Raw genomic sequence first — 21,292 nt, forward strand, 5'->3', positions numbered from 1 at the left:
AGGGCTGGTTGGGGAATTCAGGTCCACCCTCTGTTCTGGGTTCCAGCCCACAGACCCTGGTTTACACAGCTAAGTCTTCTCCTTCAGACTCACAGCTACTTCCCTAGGCAACTTACTACCTGTAAGCCCCTTGTGCTTAACACAGCCTCTCAGGCCTCTGGCTTCTCCATCTTTCTCCTTCTCCTTCGTTCTCTGCTGGAACACCAACTCCTTACAACTGCTTTTCTGGGCCTTACACCCTTTCCAGTATCCACCCCCTGCCATCAGTACTCTGCATAGGGAAAAGTCCCATGGCTTGGGGGTGAGGCTGCAGGAGCAGAGCTATGGGCTTGCCTAGTGCCCAGGATTGCTTTAATCTAGCCACATGCTAACACAGACTGTAAGGCATAATGGTCACTTTCCATTTCTGCAAGATTTTATAGATAGGACACCTAGGGCCGGCTCCAGGGGTTTTGCCGCCCCTGTCATAAACAGATAGCTAAGGGTTAATGTCTCTTTCACCTGAAGCACCTGACCAGAGGACCAATCAGGAAACCGGATTTTTTCAACTTTGGGTGGAGGGAATTGAGTGTCTTTTGTCTTTTGTCAGTTTTCCTGATTTCTCTGAGCTTTGGAGAAGTAGTTCTACTTTCTAGTCTTCTGTTTCTAAGTGTAAGGACAAAGAGATCAGATAGTAAGTTCTATGGTTTCTTTTCTTTGGTATTTGCATGAATATAAGTGCTGGAGTGCTTTAATTTGTATTCTTTTTGAATAAGGCTGTTTATTCAATATTCTTTTAAGCAATCGACCCTGTATTGTATCATCTAATACAGAGAGAACATTTGTATTTTTTCTTTCTTTTTTATATAAAGCTTTCTTTTAAGACCTGTTGGAGTTTTTCTTTACTTCAGGGAAATTAAGTCTGTACTCACCAGGAAATTGGTGGGAGGAAGAAATCAAGGGGAGATCTGTGTGTTGGATTGCTGGCCTAATTTTGCATTCCCTCTGGGGGAATAGGAAAGTACTTTTTGTTTCCAGGATTGGGAACAGAGAGGGGGAGTCTCTCTGTGTAGTTTCACAGAGCTTGTGTCTGTGTATCTCTCCAGGAGCACCTGGAGGGGGGAAGGGAAAAAGGATTATTTCCCTTTGTTGTGAGACTCAAGGGATTTGGGTCTTGGGGTCCCCAGGGAAGGTTTTTCAGGGGGACCAGAGTGCCCCAAAACACTCTAATTTTTTGGGTGGTGGCAGCAAGTACCAGGTCCAAGCTGGTAGCTAAGCTTGGAGGTTTTCATGCTAACCCCCATATTTTGGACGCTAAGGTCCAGATCTGGGACTAAGGTTATAACAGCCCCAAGCAGCCCAAAAAAAAAAAAGTGCGATCTGCAGCAATTCAGCGGGAGGTCCTTCGCTCCGAGCGGGAGTGAGGGACCCTCTGCCAAATTGCCGAACACCTTAAAGTGCCACCCGGCTCAGGAGTTGCCGCCCCAAGCACCTGCTTGATAAGCTGGTGCCTGGAGCTGGCCCTGAGGACACCTTAAGAGATGAGATGTTGTTTTCTTAGTTCTCTCTAAAATGTTAGTGGAATTGGCAGGACAGAGGTATAAAGCCTGCAAAATAATCCTTCTCCTCACACAAAGGTATCACATGAGGATACTAACTCACAGAAGGCGTTGGTACCAATCCCAGAAAAGAATCGGAACAGTATGTGTGTTGAAAAGAAAGTTCTGAAGAAAGTGCTAGTGGCACTTAGGCTCTGTCTACCAGCTTATGCTGGTGTGTAGAGTACAAGAACTACACGAGTATGTACATGATGTATTGAAAAGCTCCAGCAGCACGAAGGCAGCAAAAATAGCAATGTAGACATGGGAGGCACGGTGTAGAGTATATACCCCAGGAATGCAGATGTGTAGGGCGCTCTCCTCGACTCACCTAAGCTGTGCCTGACCATCTACACGGCTATTTATACCCATGCTAACTGGGCGTGCAGTGTCTGTACTCTAAATGCCTCCACAAGCGTAGCTGTACCTTTAAAACAAGAGAAGCATACATACAAAGACAGAAAGTTAAAGGAGATACAAATTTCTTTCTCTGTCTATCTACATGTCCAACTCATCATAGTTACAGAGCATTCATGATACAGTACAGTACCACATCACATCATCTAAGTGCTAATTTCCACCCTTATGCGTTAATAACACCTTAGTTATTAAAACTGACAGAAATTTTTTTAAATAACTAATTTTTCAACTTTTAAGTGGAGCTGTTTGAAAAAAATCATTGAAACTTTTTTTGAATAAAACTGGCTTTTGGACTAAACAGAACTTTTCATTAAAATCTATTTCTATTAAAAAACAAAATCAGATTTTCATCCAAAATGTTGGCATTTTTGTGAACACCCATAACCAAAATATTTTTAGTTTTCAGAAACCAAAAAAGTGAAATTATTCAGCGTTAAAACTGAAATCTTTTTGGTTTTCAGTAAGCAAAACTGGAAATTGTTTGGGGTTTAACCTAAAAAACCTGAAACATTTTGAGGAGAAATATTGATGAAAATGGAAAATTATTGTTTTTGTTGACATTTTTTGTGAAGAAAAACATGTCTTCCCAACCAGCTCTACATTTTAAGTTTTCTTTTATTCCACTCAACTTGGACACTGAAATAGACAGGTCAGTCTTGATTTCTCTTTATTGTACCAATCCTGTCTTTAGATCAACAAAGGTGGAACCCTGCACTCAAGCAGAATCCTTTTGACTTCACTGGGACTCTGCATGGAATCAGGAATCCTCCCATATGGATGTGATGGGAGGATCAGAGCCTTTGGTTCACTAGGGGTTCTAGTGCTGTTGTATTTGGGTTGCATTCATTGTTGGAGCAGGTTTCAATTGAAAGGAAAAACAAACTCTTTCCCCTTTTTAAAATTAGGTCATGCTAAATTTGTGTGAGACAAGCATGCAGATTTTCTTCCAGGTGAGGTAACTGTCACAGAAAATGCTTCAATGTATTAGAGGAAAAATAAACATTGGCAAGAGCTGTGAAGGAAAATGTGATAAAGTCTCTGGATAAGACACTGGAATTATAATCAAATGTGGCGGGGGGGGGGGGGAGAAGTAGGCTTGCTTTGGCAATTTGTTTCTTGACATATGGAACAGCAGCTCTTTCCAAGTATCCACCTCTATTTACTTTAGTTTCATTCCTTATTATAGACACATCAGGTGACTTTGGCACAACAATAGCCTATGTGTTAGGGGGTGGATTGTTAGTGTAACAGTGAGGCTGGGCACCAAACATTTGAATTTTCCACAATTTAACAGTTTCATTGCTGGCACAGGTGAGAGAAAGCACTGAAAAAAGAAGACGGAGTTTTGGAGTCAAGTCCACACATCCCTTATGCTTATGAAGCCTTTCTTTTTTAACATATCTTATTTTTATTTTTTGGACAATACTATACTTACCTTAGACTATAAGACTGAAGAGAGCTTTAAAAAATTAACTCAAAACTGACAGGTAAACTGCAAAATCAGTCAAACAATAAAACAAGTTTGAGTATGTCTGTCTATCTATGATTTGCAGTTCACCTTTCAAGTTGCATGAGAGTGTAATTTACTTAATTTACCCTCTGGGTTCTGCCAGGAGTCCACAGTCCCCACCATAATCTTCAATAAATATCTGAATTTAAGGAGTTTATACAAAAACAAACCTGAAGTTGAGTATTGAATTTACCATTAACTATATTCTTGGCATTCTTTTTCTCCTTCTTTAAGAACTGTTCTGTTTATTGGAAAGTCAATACTATAAAAAAGAAAGAAAGAGATAGAGGGAGACATTCCTCACAGAAAAAAAGAAAACAAAAAAGCCAGAAAGTATACCTGGGACTTAACCCTGCAAATCTCATTCAGGCACTGAACAGAATCTTGATCCTGGAGACAATTACACACATGCTTAATTTTATGCCATTCTAGGAGTTCAATTTAATGAGACTACTCGTGGTAGTGAAGTTAAGCCTGTGCATAAACGTTTGAAGAATCAGGGCCTAGAGTTGAATGTAAGCACATGTGTTAAGTTAAGCACACACTTAAGTGCTTTGCTGAAGTGAATAGAAGCCTCAGGCAAAACTCCCACTGACCTCAGTTTGAGTTTTGCCTGAACAGATTCCCTGGTGCGTATAAGAATGAAAAACTGAAATACAGAAGAGAAATGGATATAGGTAGTTTGTTTTTCCCCCCCACTTTTAAGTCTGCACTTCCTTTCTCATAAATTATGCTCTCTGGAGAAAGAAGCATGGTAAGAAAAATCCCACAAGGAGCTACAAAGGACAATACTAAAAGGAAAGGTCTGACTGAGTTAAATAAAAATGCCCTAGAGGAAAAAGACAGGTAATTGTTGTCCTTTTACATAGAGTGGCTAAAGCATTCCAGTTCACCACTAACTTAATATTTCCTCTCATTGAAATGCACGATTTGCTTTGGTTTTGATATACTGTATCACGATGCTGTATGCTATAAGTCTTTAACCTTTATTCATTATTATGAACATTATGAGAGTCACGTATACACACAGTGCGTTTAGTAACTCATGGCCTGATATTTTCAGATACTGAACACCCTGAACTCTTCTGACTACTATGGGAATTGGGGGTACTCAGGGTATATCTACACTGTGATAAAAAAAACTGGTACCAAGTCTCAGAGCTCAGGTCAGCTGACTTGGGGCTTGGACTGTGGGGCTAAAAATAGCAGTGCATATGCTTGGGCTTGGGCTTGGGCTGAAGTCCGGCCTCTGAGACACTTCCCCTTCACAGGTTCTCAGAGCCTGGGCTCCAGCCTAAGCACAAATGTCTACACTGTATTTTTATAGCCTCATGAAGCTAAGTGAGATGACCTGTCCAGACAAGGCCATGCCGTAGGTCTTTTATTGCAGCGTAGAGATATCCATAGTAAACTGCAGGATCAGATTCTCTGTTTGCAAATGTTACAGTTAAAGTTCACTGGTTCCATCAATACCCCAGATGAAACTCATTATGTGACCAATCCTGTTCCTATTTAAATTAATGGGAAAACTCTCACTGGCTTCAATGGGAGTTGGATTGGGCCCTTGAATAATCTTCACAAAAAGGCTGTTTAATGTTCAACTTTCAAATAATAAATTTCACAGTTAAATGTTCCGCACATAAAGTTTCAAGTACTGATTTGGTGCCATCCTTTTCTTCTCGGAGTAAGATATGACACTGAAGCCAGAGAGATAAACAAACGGGAAAGGAGCAAACAGAATATAGCCCCGGTTCAACAAAGTACTGAAGTATGTGATTAAAATTAGCAATGTTCTTAAGTGCTTTAAAAACATAAGACCTGCCATATTGGGTCAAACTGGGGTCCATCTTGCCCACTATCCTGTCTCCAACATTGGCCATTACCAGAGCTTCAAGGGAAGCATACAGAACAGGACAATTATGGAGTGATCCACCCCTGCCTTCCGGTAGTCAGAGGTTTAAGGTAGCCTCAAACTTCTAGTTGCATCACTGACAATCTTGGCTAACAGCCATGATGGACATATTCTGCATGAACTTATCCAGCTCTTTTTATAACCCAGTTATACTTTTGGCCATCATAACATCCCATGGCAATGAGTTCCAGAGGTTACTTGTCCATCGTGTGAATTGAACAGCTCTAATCTTTTCAGTCTCTCCTCATATGGAAGCTGTTCTATACCCTTGATCATCTTTGTTGCCCTTCTCTGAACCTTTTTGAAATGGAAAAACCAGAACTGGACACAGTAAACAAGGTGTGGGTACATCATGGATTTGTATAGTGGCACTATAATATTTTCCATCTTATTTTCTATCCCTTTCCTAATAGTTCCTAATATACTGTTAGTCTTTTTTGACCACTGCTGTGCATTAAGCAGAAGTTTTCAAAGGACTATCCACATTGACTCCAAGATCTCTTCCTTAGGTGGTAATAGCTAATTTAGACCCATCATTATGTAAGTATAGTTGAGATTATTTTTTCCAATAGGCATTACTTTACATTTATCAATGTTGAATTTCATCCATCATTTTGTTACCCAGTCACCGAGTATTGTGAGATCTCCCTGTAACTCCTCACAGTCTGATTTGGACACAACAGCCTTGAATAATTTTGTATCATCTACACACTAGTCACTTCACCCCCTTTTCCAGATCATTGATGAATATGTTGAACAGCACTGCTTCCAGTAAGATCCTTGGGAGACCCTGCTTTTACCTTCTCTTCACTGTAAGACTTGACCATCTTTCAATCTGTTTTGACTCATGATGGAAACTTTTGTCTTACTCCATGGCTATTTAGTTTCTTTAAGAGCCTTTGGTGATGGATGTTGTCAAAGGCTTTCTGAAAATTCAAGTATACTGTATCAACTGGATCAGCCTTATCCACATGCTTGTTGACTCTCAGAATACTAATAGATTGGTGAGGATGATTTCCCTTTACAAAAGTTCTGTTGATTCTTCACCAACAAATTGTGTTTATCTATGTGTCTGATAATTCTTTTCTTTACTATAATTTCTACAAATTTGCCTAGTTCTAAAGTTAGGCTTACTGGCCTGTAATTGCCATGACCTCCTCTGACACCCTTTTTAATAATTGGCTTTACATTAGCAACTTTCCAGTCATCTGCTTACCTGAACTGGGCCCATAAAAATTTGGACTTGTGTACAAAATCCATAGCTACCTGTTTTAAGACAAAAATAGCTGGGAGTAAATTTAAATAAAATGAAATCTCTCCATATTTGTTTTACTTACTTTTGCTTTAGAGGCAATTCATAGTGCTGAAAGAATGTGAGACCTGATCTTCTCATGGCATTTCCACTAATCGGGTGCTGAAATGTCATGAGTATCGGCCCCAGAAATGACTCCTGGATGCATTTTCAAAGCAAAAGCCTCAGATGAACATAAATACAAACAAAACACACAGCTCCAGTTGAAATCAGTGGGATTTCTACTTGTACAAGGGCTGAATGAAAACTGAGCAAGACTTCAGGATTTGCACTAAATACTGAAAAGACAAATACCAAAATAAATACCCAACCCAGTACTTAACCTCATAAGAACAAAAACACTGATTAAAGTGATCAAAATAACTTTTGGATTGTTAGAAACAATTACTCTTTTGAATTTTTGTTTGTTTTTGTTATTGTTTTTTTGTATCTTCTTTCCTAACAACTGCTTCTACTTTTGAAGCAGGAAGACAAAACAATTTTAAGGGGGAAATTCTTATGTTTCTTTTGTCTATACACAGAGCAAAATCTGTAAATTACCCTCTGTGGAGGCATAGCTCTGGATTTTTATCACTGAGACATCTGTCCAAATTCTGGCTGTCACAGAAGACATTGACCGTCAGCTCCATATGCACTATGGGTAGCCAGGGAATGAGAAAAAACAAGTGCTGTAGTCAGAGTTTAAGGAGGTATAATATAATCCAAGGTATGTTACACACACACTGTCACACCTCATTCACAGTCTCTCCACTTCACCCTCGTTCCACCTGCTTTCCTAGCTCCCCAGCTTCCCCGCCTTCTTCTTTCACGGGGTATAAAGATGGTTTTAAAGGGTTTTTTAAGTGTATGTGCTTTTTGTTTGTTTTGTTTTGTGGAGAGGTGGCTGTTGGTTTTGTGGTTTGTTTTTCACCCTGGACATCTCAGGTTTATCAAGTCTGGTCTTCCTGGCTTTTGCTGGAGGACTTGCTAAAGGTCTCAGAGAAATAGGGAGCTCTCTGGGTCTTTTACTGACTGGGTAAAAAGTATTGAATCTTTAACAAACAGTTTCTCAAGTGTTTATTAAGGCATCCTTTTTATCAGATGCTTGAACCATGCTTGAAAGAGCAGAGGAATTACTGTCAAGTATACTAGTAAGTGGTTTCTGTTGACTCTTAACAAGGATTAAACGTGAGCCTCACCCATGGGCAGGGGAAACTATGGTCCGCAACAGAGAGGTTTACAGGGGTGGTTTAGGAAAAGCCAAACTTGAGAAGAAAGCTTAGCTTGAGGTTTATGTTTATAAGTATGTTTGTTTGAATTTTATACAGTGTGTGTGTATATATATATATATATATATATATATATATATATATATATATAAATATATATATATATATATATATATAAATATATATTTATATTTTTAGGAGGAGGGCACCTCTTGCTTACAAGGTATTAACAATTATATATCTGTTTTAAAGAATCTGAATAAAACTCACATCCAAACTCAATTATCCAGGTTTCACTTCTTTTGTACTGTGATGTCACAGTCCTACCAGTCCTCTACTGAGTCTTCCAGGGAGGCAAGAACTCAATTTCTGATGTGGAAAATAAAGCAGAAAACAGAACTTCTTTAGAACAAAAACCCAACAAAACCAAAACCAGAAAAACAGCCTTCTCATCTCCTTCTGCCCTACCATTCGGGCACCTTTATACATAAAAGGAAGGGGGGCACTGCCTCAGTGTTTTCTTTGCCAGGTGGACAAGATAGCTACTGTCCTGGGATACCTGTGATAGTACATATAGCAAGTTTCCAGCATAAAGTGATACAGTATATTGGGTATTAATGGACTAAATTATTGCAGTTTTCTGAAATCAATTTTAAAAAATCATTATGAGACAAATTCTTGTACTATTTCTTGAGACAAACTGTAGTCTATTGTAAAAGCATTGTCTTAACACAAACACCACTGCAGGTTTCTGATTTCTTTTTAAGAGTCAGCTTTGTACCCCATCAGCCGTCTGCCACTAACTTTAGTCATCAGCTACTATAAAGGCACGGTGTTATCTTTCACTGAAGGATTAGCCCATTCCATTCCCATCATATAGTCTTCCTCATCATATATTTATCACCTTATTTTTAAACGTCTTTCCCCTGGTTTTAACATAGAGATTATTCTTCTTCAAGGTGACGATGGGATGATCTGAACAAGTATGACGAGAGCATTCCATGAAATCTCCCAATAAGCTCTGGAAGAGATACACTCTTTGTGGTGGGTACAGCTGAATCCTTTCTGTTCTCTTCTTTCGCCAGGAAGATATGACTAGCTGAAGTGTCTGGTTCTATATATAGCTGGCTGATGTCAGCTGGATGCCAATCTCTTTGGAAAGGGTCAGCCCCCTGTTTGTCTTTGTACTAGGTACCATGCAGACCAAACCAGAAGGATAGAAACCATCCAGGACCAGGCAGGTCATCCCCATTCATAAACTCCAGAAACTTCACCAAAAGGCGTTGGGATTGTTTTTTTCTGCACAAAGCCTAACAATAGGGTAAGTGTATTGTTTCCTGAAATATTTTGACATTGTTTCTTCCTACAATCTGTTGCATAGAAGACATTTAAGTAACATCCTATCTCAGGAATAAAATAAGATGTATATTTTTATTTAGTGGGGAATCCACTTTCTTTGCTTATTTAAAGATGCTTTAGCAAGCTCATCAACCTTTTTGCTGTCACTTTAAGCAGATTGCCAGAATTTTTCCTATTTTTGAGACTGTAGAACAAGGGTTAATAAAAGACAGCATATGAAATAAATCACAGATTTGCAATTTTTTTTAAACAGTGTGTGGAAATGAGAAGGCCCAGACCACTGCCACAGATCTTGTATAGCCAAAGGACAGTATGTCACTCAGGACTTCTTATCCTTGAGTGGGAGAACATGTCTCTGATCAGAATGATTGCCAGTGTCTTTGGCATTGTTAAAAAGACAGCTTAGCCAAATGAGAAACAAGTATACTCACTAATTGTTCAGAAGACAATGTTAGAAACAAAAGTCAACGAGATTCTGCACACTGACTTAACAATGTAAAAATGTGAATTTTTTTTTCAGTGAGGAAAACCCCACCAGACAATCACAATGTTATCACATTCTGCCATGGTCAAAGAGAGGAAACAACAAGCATCCGCCATTATGAAGGAAATCCACGGCAATGGTATAAGCTAAAACCGGTTACTGTATGTCCTATGTTCCTTTAGCCCCTTCCTAACATTTCTTTTTAATCTCACAGTTTAACTCTCTTAAAGCTCTGGGTATTCTGTCATAGATAATCCGGTGGGGGTATCATGCTGCCTATGGTAACTAATCCTTTTGTAGTTGTCTCTTTTCATTTGAAAGCTATTTTCAGATGAACAACTGTTGTGAAGGAATGAAGTAATCTAACAGCTGATGTACATTCTGCTTGGATAGCCTTTCAGAATATTATTTGGGGCTAATATCATGACTGGATTCCATTTTACAAGACTATTCATATACAAAACATGATTATCTATATCTTTTTTCCTGTTTTCCATTTCTTTTAATATCCATGATCAAAAATATTTGTATCATTATTCTCTTTCTTCCCCTCAAAGCTAGCTATTGGGATTAATAAACCTTATTAGCTCTTGTCATTTCTCTCCAATACATAGTTACTGGCTGTTCTTTTAAGCAAAAATTCAACTTTTCTGTTGCCACTTTGAGGGAAATAGAAACACCTATGAAAATCTTGGCTTGATTTTCAAAAGTAGATGCTTAAGATTATCCTCCTAACATGAGACTTTCAAAAGTGCTTTGTGATTTAGGAGCACATGTCCCATTGACTTTCACTGGGACTGTGCTCCTAAGTCAGATGCTTTTAAAAATGCCATCCATAGAACCTTATTTTTTTGCTTAAATACGTGGCCTAATTTTCAAAAGTGGTGAGCATTTAATAGTCCCCCTTGAAGTCTGTGGAAATTGTTTAATACTCCGCAATTTTGAAAATCAGGCCATTGGTTTAGGTGCCTAACTATGAATTAAGGACCTAACTTTCAATCTACTTACGAAACTCTGGGCTTTATTCTCCTGATCACATGTATTGTGATAACTTAGATAACTTACTGACAAATAACCCACTTAGATAACTAACTGACAAATTTGATTCCAAGGAAAGTAGGAATAAGTCCTTTGTACATGTACAAAAAAGAATCTGCCCGTGTAAGTGCCTGCCCATTCCTTTCACATTTTGTTGTAAATATACCTGTTAGATTTTTTTAAATGCAGTTTTATTAAATAGTTTATTATCTGAGTGATATTTGCAATATTTTTGTAGATGCCATTTCTGGATCCCATGTCTTTGTATTTAAAGACTATACAAACCAAGCTGTACTGAAGCCAGTTTAGGATTATTTAGATGATCCACATATTACATCATTGTCTCTAAAGTATCCTATCTTATTTAACTCATTTGTTAAAGCTGACTGCAGTGATCAGTTAAATCATCCAATGGATCATTTAGGCATTTGTAGTGGGCCACATCCAGTTTTAATGCAAAAATAGGTAATGGATCAAATTTTTAAATGTAGAGGTTTAACATCCATGCTTAAAAATGTGTGTGCCTACATTTGCATGTACAGTGCTTGCAGTTATGAGTACAGATCATAACTTTATGCATGCAAAGGCATGTGTAAATACCCACTTTGCAATTATAGTCAAGGTAACTTCAACACTCAATTTACAATTGCTCTTATTTTCACACACACAATTGGACCTCTCTTTTAAAAATTTGACTCTAGATTAGGCATAGGGAACTGGTATGAGAAACAACTCAGCCTTCACTGGAAACTGGAAATGAATTGATTCCATATCTGGATTAAGACAATGTTGTTGGAACTGGGAAATAGGACCCATGACAGGAGAAGGCCTGAATGGGGCAGAGGCAGAGTAGCAGGCAGCAGTGCAGCTCAGAACATTGATTATTACCTGATTGCAAGTGAAAGTAGGAGATCAAGGATTTAGGAGTGGGAGAAAAACTGGAGTCTGTCTGTGGGAAGGATCTCAGATTGACAGTCCATCCTTCTCACTGAAGGTGCAAAGGAAGAATGGGCTAGGAGAAAGATCCTCTTTAGAAGGCCCTGAAGATTTTGGGGGAGTGGGCACAAAATGCTGTTGCATCTGAACTTAGTCAGCATTCGTATGATTGAACCGAATCCAGGCTTTTTTTGAGGTTCAAAGAAGTTCAGTTAACTCATTTTACTCACTTCTGCATTTCCTGTTTTCAGCTGGGAATGTAAACTGAAAGACCAAAACACTATGAAAAGCTGCCCTCTTGGTGTCTTTGGCTCAGCCCAAACCTGGTCATACTAGAAATCTTGTGAAGTATTCTGTCATGAGATTTCCAACCTGATATCCAAACCACTGATGTTCAGACAAGCCTTGGAGAAGCAGTCAAGCTATTGGATGTGTTTAACTTCTTGAGACTCACTGATCAATACTTGAAATAAAAGAAAAACTTCCCAATCCTGGACATTTTCTAGCCATCTGAAGAAATTTGGGTTGGAATGTGGATTTTAAATCCTCAAGTTCAGAACCAGTTTTGTTCTGATCCTTTAAAAAAGATAAAAAAGCTTGGATCTGGGATTTTGATTTGGCCTATCCTTTTCCCCCTAATTGCTGGCCTGCAAACTTAACCTGAGATCTTAAAGTTGAGCTGTTTTCTTTTTGGTTTTTGCATCATTACCTGTAATAATAATTCTGCAATTGGAATTTAGCTAACAATTCAATTATATTGCTTGAGCCATACAAAAGAATCCCGCTCATTCTCCCAAAATGACATTGGCTCTGTATTGTTAACAAGAGTAAAAAAACCAGTAAAAATGTATTTTACTGAGTAAAGTAAATACTTATGGCTTGAAGCAGGTCTATTGCATAAAGAGGACTCATTTTTATTCAATCAGTTTTAAATAACATTTTAAGATGAGTAGAGAGAGTCAAACTCTGTAAACTGATTCATACCAGGAGACTTAATTGCTGATTCAATACAAAGCCTGTTAGCTCTACATCGCTGCTTCAGATCTGGGCCTGGTTGGCAGAGACTGAAAGTTGTTAGTCTCCACCAGTTCTTTAGTGGTTTGTGTGAAATCAGTATCGGTTGTTATTCCCATCTCTAGTGGGCAAAGTCCATATTAGAAAAACACTACAAAAGTAGGAACTAATAGGCATGTTTTTGTTTTCTCAAGAGAGAGTCCAGGTATTCAATGGGCGAACGTAATACTCTCTCGCCTTTTCTGGACTCCACAGTTGAGTGGAGGTGGATTGGCAGAATGATGGAGGAAGACTTGGACTATTCCTGCTTGGGATAAACCGGTTTTGTAGAGGGCTTTATTTTTTGGGCCTGGCAATCTTCACCTTTCACAAATGCTGATTTCACTGTTATAGGTTTAAATGAAAGTGGAAAATAAGTTCAAAATGTTTAAGATAGGCTGAAGTCTAATTTACTTTTAAAAATATGAGAATATACTTGGCTCATTCATTTTTTTAAAACTAGATGTATTTTTTTGTGAAGGAAGCCCTTGATATCTGTTAATTACTCCTTGCTCACCTTTAAATCTAATTTCTATATAACATCATTAATGCATGCTTCGACAGCTACATATTTAAGTACCTTTTGTGGCAGTTTATAGATTCTTATTTCTGATTATGTGATAAACATATCTTATCTAATATTCATGATTAAAATGTATAATCTACAAGAAGATATTTAGAAGATTTTAAACTGGAGGATTAAAAGAGATGAGGGAGGAAATATACAAATCATATTTAAAATGAAAGCTGTTAACATTTTAAGGGGCAGAGAGGACTTGGCAGGAACAGAGAAAGCACTGAGGCTAAAAGGTTAAGATCAGGATTAAAGCATGGAGCTTCAGATTTAAGTGTCAATTTATTAATTGTTAACTTTTGCATTTGGAGATGATCTTTTTGTCTTCCTCTAAACACCACCTTCTCTTACTTCTCATCACCCTCATTGCACTGACACCATAGCAATCCCTTTGCACATCATTGAAACAGGCAGCAGATTAGATTTTAATTTTCAGAAGACTGGAGTAAAATCTCACATTTACATTTCTGGGAAGCTGCCTAGATACACAACAAAACACACAATTTGTTACAGAGTGTTTGGATCCTAGCTGAATTAACATAAATGAGAGCTCTGCATACAGATTGAGGACAGTATGTGTCTGAGAGAACAGCGGGGCCCAAAATATTTAATATTCAGTATGGAGCAGAGGTGTGGCTGAACTGATTTCTCTCCACCCTATTCCCACAAACTTTCATTGTGGGCCAAGTTCTAGGCAATGGAGAAAAACATGAGTGAAAGAAGCCTTTGCTTTACATGAAAATATTGGTGGACTAAGAGGTGAAATTGTCAACTCCAACCAGCCAAGATGTCTGCTGCGATATGCACCAGATTCAAACACCCCTGACTTTTGGAGGTGGGGGAGTTCAAAATGAAGTTCTGAATCAAAATTTTGCGGCTTTAGCCCATACCTAGTGCATACTATATCATCATGCCTATAAATCACCACTATCTGGCATTGTTTAGGCAGTGGGCAAACTGAGACATCTTTCATGCTGAACTCTTAGTTTTATTGTTCTCTCTTAAACAACAGGAGGCTATCAGGGTTCTTGCTCATATTATTTTTAATGCAGAAATGCATTCTCGTGTTCCTGGCATTATGCATAGCTGGCTTGATCCTGCTCCAGTTGACATCAACTGCAAAAATTTGGATGACATCAGTAGGAGCAGAACTGAGCCAATCCAGATGCAAGTCCAGTGCCTGCAAACAGGGCTGGCTCTAGCCATTTCGCTGCCACAAGCACAATGGCACACCGCAGGGGGCGCTCTGCCGCTCGCTGGTCCCACGGCTCCGGTGGACCTCCCGCAGGTGTGCCTGCGGATGCTCCACAGGAGCCACGGGACCAGCGGACCGTCCGCAGGCACACCTGCGGGAGGTCCACCAGAGCCGCCTGCCGCCCTCCTGGCAACCGGCAGAGCGCCCCCCACGGCATGCCGCCCCAAGCACGCGCTTGGCGTGCTGGGGCCTGGAGCTGGCCCTGCCTGCAAACTTCTCTCTCTGTGAGTTAAAGGGAAATTCAAAATCTCAGCAGCCTGGGATAAGTATTTAATGTGTCTGTGTCATTAAAAAGAGATTTATATTTGCCAGAAATCAAGAATTCATGTTGTTTAGGTTCACTAAGCTTCCAGCAGATATTACACAATGTATTAAAAATGAGAAACTATAGAAACTCTGAAAATAAATATTAATATCTCCATTATTTTTTCAGTTCTTATTAAATACCAGATGTTACTGTAGCTACCAACTGCTCCCCATTGTAATCTGTAATGCAAAGTTAAGTTTTGCTCTTCTGTGTGAATGCCCTGGAAGAAATTAAATAGTTTCCAACATGTAATTTGATTTCAGTTCATTTTACTATATTGCATACATTTACACACTAACTGAAGCCTGAATATTCTGTAGTGCATAAACATATTTAAAGAATTAAGGATTATATCAACCCCAAAGTGTCACCTTGAATAAGCAGAGTAAAGATTCATACTGGAGCCTCAATGCAGTTTTGCATAGCATGATGTTACTTCATATCTGGTCCTGAAGCTTATAAACACCCACAGAGACGAAGGCCTTGTCAACAATGGGAAGTTTCTGCGCAGTAAAGCAGCTCTCTGCAGTGTAACTCCCAAGGTGTACATGCTGCCAAGCCACGTACTGCACAGAAACTGCACAGTGGCAGCATTGTAAAAAAACCACACTGGCGATAGGCATAGAGCTTTCTGCTCCAGGGCTACAGTGTTGCAGTGCTAGTGTAGACACCCTGGTCAATTACAGCACTGCGATTGGCCTCCGGGAGGTGTCCCACAATGCGTGTTCTCGCCTCTCTGGTCATCGGTTTGAACTCTACTGCCTTACCCTCAGGCAGAGCTGGCTCCAGCTTTTTTGCCGCCGCAAGTGGTGAAGAGAAAAAACAAACAAACAAAAAAAAACATTGAGCTGTCGCCGAAGTGTCACTGAAGAGGAAGGAGGGAGTGAAGGACCCACCACTGAATTGCCGCCAAAGACTGAAGCGCAGCGATTGAGCTGCCAAAGTGCTGCCGAAGACTGAAGTGGAGCGATAGAGTTGCCGCCGAAGAGGAAGCGAGGGACTGAAGGACCCACAACTGAATTGCCACTGGAGACCTGAACGTGCTGCCCCAATGACAGAGTGCCACCCCTTTCTATTGCCCTCCCCAGACACCTGCTTCCTTTGCTGGTGCCTGGAGCTGGCCCTGCCTTCAGGTGACCAACCATGAGCCCCACCCCTTAAATTCCAGAGGGTGGAGTTCCCTTCCTGTTTGCTTGGTGACGTTTGCAGTGGTCTCATCACATCTTTCTAGGTGACCATGCCTGCTACACACACCAGGCGATCCCCTGCTTGGAGCAATGCTGAGCTGCTAGACTTCACCAGCATTTGGGGAGAGGAAGCTGTCCAGTCCCAGCTGCGCTCCAGTCGTAGGAATTATACTTATGGACAGATTTCACAATGAATGACAGAAAGGGGCCATGAGTGGGACACACTGCAGTGCAAGGTCAAAGTGAAGGAGCTGCGGAATGCCTACCACAAGGAGCAAGAGACAAACCGCCGCTCCAGTGCTGTGCCCATGAGCTGCCAGTTCTACAATGAGCTGGATGCGATACTCGGTAGTGACTGCACCCCCACTGCGAAGGCCACTGTGGATACTTTGGTGGCTCGCATGCCAGTCAAGAGTGGACCAAGCCAGGAGGGAATCTTGGATGAGGATGTAGAGGGCGAGAGAGACCCAGAGGCAGAGGATGACTTGGAGGTCAGAGATGCATGCAGCCAGCTCTTCTCTATCCCGGAGGAGGCTAGCCAATCACAGGAGTTGGAGCTTGGCAAAGCGCAAACAGGAGAGGAGGCCCGTGGTAAGTGGAATTGATTTGGGGAAGTGCTGAAGCAAGCTGTTGGGGGCAGGAGGGTTGAAGAAAGCAGGCTTGTGTCTGTATGATGTGAGTACCACCACATGCCTAGCCTGAGCGGTGGAACAGGCTGCTGATGGACTCCCTCACTTTATGGAAATCTGCCACAGATCTCCAGGAAACTCTCATGGAGACACTGGGCAATCCACTGCTGCAGGCTCTTTGGCAGAGCTGCTTTGTTTCTTGCCCCATTAACGGTAACTTTCTCGCACCACTCCACCATCACGGGGTAGGGAGGGGGGACCATTGCTGCACATAAGCAAGCCTTATAAGGGCCAGGGCGGAAATCACAGTCTTGAGAAGACTCTCCCTTGATTCCCTGCTCATCCTCAGCAATGAGATATCTTCCATTATGATCACATCCTATGGAAAATGTGGGACAGGTATGATTATAAGGCCCTCTTACAGTGCTGGCTCTCCCCAAGAGCCACGTGCTCAGTGTAGGCAGGGACCCATGCAGGGTCCTGTAACACTGATTTCCCTTGCCCCTGCAGTTACTCACCATTTTGGGGGTCCTGTGGCTCATGTGTGCTTGCCTGGGGTCTGCCAGTTATTGACAGGTATGTGAATGGTGGCTGTGTTTTAAATAACTGAATCAGTGGTCTGTGTGTTGCAAACAATACTGCTTCTGTAAAATGTTGCATTTTGGTTTCACAGATCTGACCTTGGGAGCCCAGCCTCCCACTTTGTTATCACTGGCTGAACGGCTGTGCAGAATTAGAAAGTGGTCTTGAAGAACTAAAGAGGACTTTGTCATGAAGCACTCCGTGGCTGAAAAACAAGAACTGAAGCAGTGGCGGGAGAGCGAGAAGAGGGACCAAAAGGAGAACGTGCACCAGAACGAAGCCATGGAATGGCTCTTAAACATTATGGAGCACCAAGCAGACACACTTCAGGTGCTACTAGGACTGCAAACCAAGCAGCTCCGCACCTGTCCTCCCCTGCAGCTGCTGTCGCAAAACTCTTTCACATGCACCTCCCCAGATACCGCCAACAAACTCTTATCAATCTCTCCTGGCTCCAGTCTGTACCCGCTGCATTCCACTCCTGCCCCATTACACAGTTCAGCCCTGTGAACTCCAACTATCCACTGCACTCAAACCTGTCCCTCTGCATTGTACTCCAAAGGATAAGGTTGCATATGATACCTGGACATACACAAATCTTTAACTGTCCCAGGACCCCACCTCCTCCTGGGACCCTCCCTTCCCCCATCCCCCACAGCGCTGATGTGTTCATTTGTTTGTCTCTCTCCTCCGGCTGTTTTTTTAATAAAATAATTGTTTTGGTTTGAAAGCAATCTTTATTCCATTAATTGAAAGCAAACAAAACCCTGCAAAACAGGCAATTTTCTTGAACCTTGACAGTGCGTTGTCTGCACCAATCACAATCACCTCCTAGCATTACAAGCACTGCACTCCCGAGCATAGCAACAAATATTAGTGGCTTTCCCTGATCCTTTTGGCCCCACACTGCACCCCTCTAATAGCCCTGGTCTCTGGTTGTTCAAATTCGCCTCGAGGCACTAAGCCTCAGCAGTCCAGCCCTGAGTGAAGCTTTCACCCTTCTCTTCACAAATACTATGGTGTATACAGCAGATGGCTGTAAGCATAAGAATATTGTCATCAGCCAGGTCCAGCCTCCCATATGGGCAGTGCCAGCGGGCCTTTAAACAGCCAAAAGCACACTCAGTCATTCTGCACTTGCTCAGCCTGTTGTTGAACCGCCCTTTGCTGCCGTCAAGGTTCTGTGTATGGCTTCATAAGCCACAGCATTAAGGGGGTAGGCAGGGTCTCCCAGGATCAGAATGGGCATTTCGACTTTCCCTACAGTGATCTTGTGGTCTGGAAAGAAAGTCAATGTTTGCAGCTTCCCGAACAGGCTAGTAACACCCAAGGTGATCCACAAGCACCTGGAGGACCATAGAGAAATACCCCTTCCAATTAACGTACTCCGTGGCTTGGTGGTCTGGTGCCAGAATTGGAATATGTGTGCCATCTATCACCCCTCTGCATTTAGGGAAGCCCATTTGTGCAAAGCCATCCACAATGTCATGCACGTTGCCCAGTGTCATGTCTTTCGGAGCAGGATACAATTAATGGCCCTGCACACTTCCATCAACACAAGTCCAATGGTTGACTTTCCCACTTCAAACTGGTTAGCAACCTATCAGTAGCAGTTTGGAGTAGCCATCTTCCACAGTGCACTCGCCACACTCTTCTCCATGGGCAGGGCAGCTCTCATTCTTGTGTCCTTGCACCGCAAGGCTGGGGCAAGCTCATCACAGTCCCATGGATGTGGCTTTCCTCATCCAAAAGTTCTGCAGCCACTGCTCATCATCCCAGACACGCATGATGATGTGATCCCACCACTCACTGCTTGTTTCTCGAGCCCAGAAACAGCGTTCCACTGTGGTCAGCACCTCCATGAATGCCACAAGCAATCTCATGTTGCAGCTACTATGCGTGGTGAGATCAATGTCAAACTGCTCTTGCCTTTGTACTTTAAGGAATAACTCCACTGCCACTCATGGTGTGTTAGTGAGAGCGAGTAGCATATTGGTCAATAGTGCAGGATCCATTCCTGCAGACTGAAGAGGCAGAGCGTGCAGTACACAAACCATTGAAAAATGGGTGCCAAATGTAAACGGAAGCACAGAGACTGCTGGGATGTGAAGCAATGCATCACAGGGCATTAGGACAGGACCCAGGATGCCCCATGACCCCCTCCACCTTCCCGCAACTCTTAGCGGAAGAAGAGAAAGAGATGCTCTGTGGGATAGCTGCCCAGAGTGCACCACTCCAAATACCAATGCAAGTGCCACAAGTGTGAACACACTATTGCGCAGGCAGCAGAGAGTATGAACACACAACAACAGTTTCCCTTCAGAGCTCTCTGAGCAGCGATGTAACTGCCAGCAATGTAACTCTGCCAGTGTAGTGTGACAAAGTTCCTCATCTACCTTGGTGGGTCCTGCGCTTATTGGCAGATTTGCTCACCTCAGTGATCTTCCCCTCTGGTGGAACCCACAGTCTGGGTTAACTCCTCCTCTGTCTGATCAGGAGTTGGGAGGTTTGAGGGGAACCCGGTCCCACCCTCTACTCAGGGTTCCAGCCCAGGGCCCTGTGGATTGCAGCTGTCTATAGTGCCTCCTGTAACCACTGCATGACAGCTACAACTGCCTGGGCTACTTCCCCATGGCCTCCTCTAAATACCTTCTTTAGCCTCCCCACAGGACCTTCTTCCTGGTGTCTGATAATGCTTGTACTCCTCAGTCCTCCAGCAACTCTCACTCTCAGCCCCTCACACACACCTCACTGACTAACTGGAAGGCTTTTAACTAGTTCCAGCCAGCCCTTGACTGGCTTCAGGTGTCCCAATCAATGTAGCTATCTCCACTGCTTTCTAGAAGGATCTTAATTGGCCCCAGGTGTCTTGATTAACCTGGAGCAACTGCCATTTGGTTACCATGGTACCAGGGATTTGTTTAGCCTGGGGCTAACATACCTATTCCTCACTACTTTACTGTAGCCATCTGGCCCTGCCCCACCACAGTAGACATACCCTAGTTCAATTATTAAAATGATGAGCATGGGTAATTGTAAATGACAAAGTAGGAAAAGATTCTCAACAATGTTATTTTTACTGGATGATATAATTACAGCCACATGTGACAAAGGCTACTTTCCAAACTCTGGCAGAAAGAAATTAATAACAAAATAGTTTGCTAAGTATTGAAGTTATCATGGTGTAAAGAGTAAAAAAGGGCTTTAAAATAGAGGACACCAGATGACAGAGTTCTTCAAAGCAGTGTCAGCATACTCAGTGCCACTAGTAGCCCAACTTCCAGAACTTCTCCATAAGACTGACAATGAAGTTTATGCCATACAGGGCTCTCTGCCTGTAATCTTACTCTTCCCTCTCCACCCCCACCCATGCATGCATATTAATTATCAAAGTGCCGTAGGGTTACAATGTAAAGCCACGGAAATGATCTTTTTTCCCAAGCAGGGACCCAAGTAACACTGACAGCAGTAATTAGATTTCCAGCATTTGTTAATCTTTTGAAAAGGGTTGCTTGTAACTTTCCAATTAATGAGAATTGTTAAACAATTGCAACATGGAAAAAAAATAGATAATTATTCTACAGAAATCATGTAAAAGTTGTTAAAAGCATATTTTAATTCATTGTTACATCTTTCATTTTCATAAACTGGATTTTTATTCTGAAATTCTCTAAATAAAACTATTAAGTAGTGGCTCCAAGCTAATACAAACCTCTGTTACAGTAGGTAGCTAGCCTTAAATTTCTAAAAAATCTGAATGTGAGTGAATCATTGAGACAAAAATTATTGCAAGCAATCAGAAATAGGAAGATAAGTGTAAAATAGGCTGAGGAGTTCTTTCTCTTTCCAGTCCAGGATATATATTGATTTATGAAGGGTCCAGGACTGAGGTCAAAGGGAGTTTTGGCACTGACTTCAGTGAAAGTAGGATTTTACTGATCACTAAGAA

At 41.5% G+C, this 21,292-nt stretch overlaps 1 protein-coding gene across 2 annotated transcripts in view; it reads left to right on the forward strand.

Moving 5' to 3' along the window:
* The first annotated feature begins 9,106 nt into the window (after window positions 1–9,106).
* Window positions 9,107–21,292, forward strand: part of MYOZ2 (myozenin 2) — a 28,691-nt gene continuing 16,505 nt past the window's right edge. The window contains exons 1-2 of one of the 2 annotated variants that reach the window (XM_050946658.1): window positions 9,107–9,260; window positions 9,819–9,921. In XM_050946658.1, coding sequence (XP_050802615.1) covers window positions 9,846–9,921 — 76 coding nt within the window. In that variant the 5' untranslated portion in view covers window positions 9,107–9,260; window positions 9,819–9,845. Of the gene's footprint in view, window positions 9,261–9,818; window positions 9,944–21,292 lie in introns of those variants that run through there. The other variant, XM_050946659.1, reaches the window with a different exon arrangement.

This window comes from Gopherus flavomarginatus, chromosome 3 (assembly GCF_025201925.1).
Source record: "Gopherus flavomarginatus isolate rGopFla2 chromosome 3, rGopFla2.mat.asm, whole genome shotgun sequence".
Classification (NCBI taxonomy): Eukaryota; Metazoa; Chordata; order Testudines; family Testudinidae; genus Gopherus; species Gopherus flavomarginatus.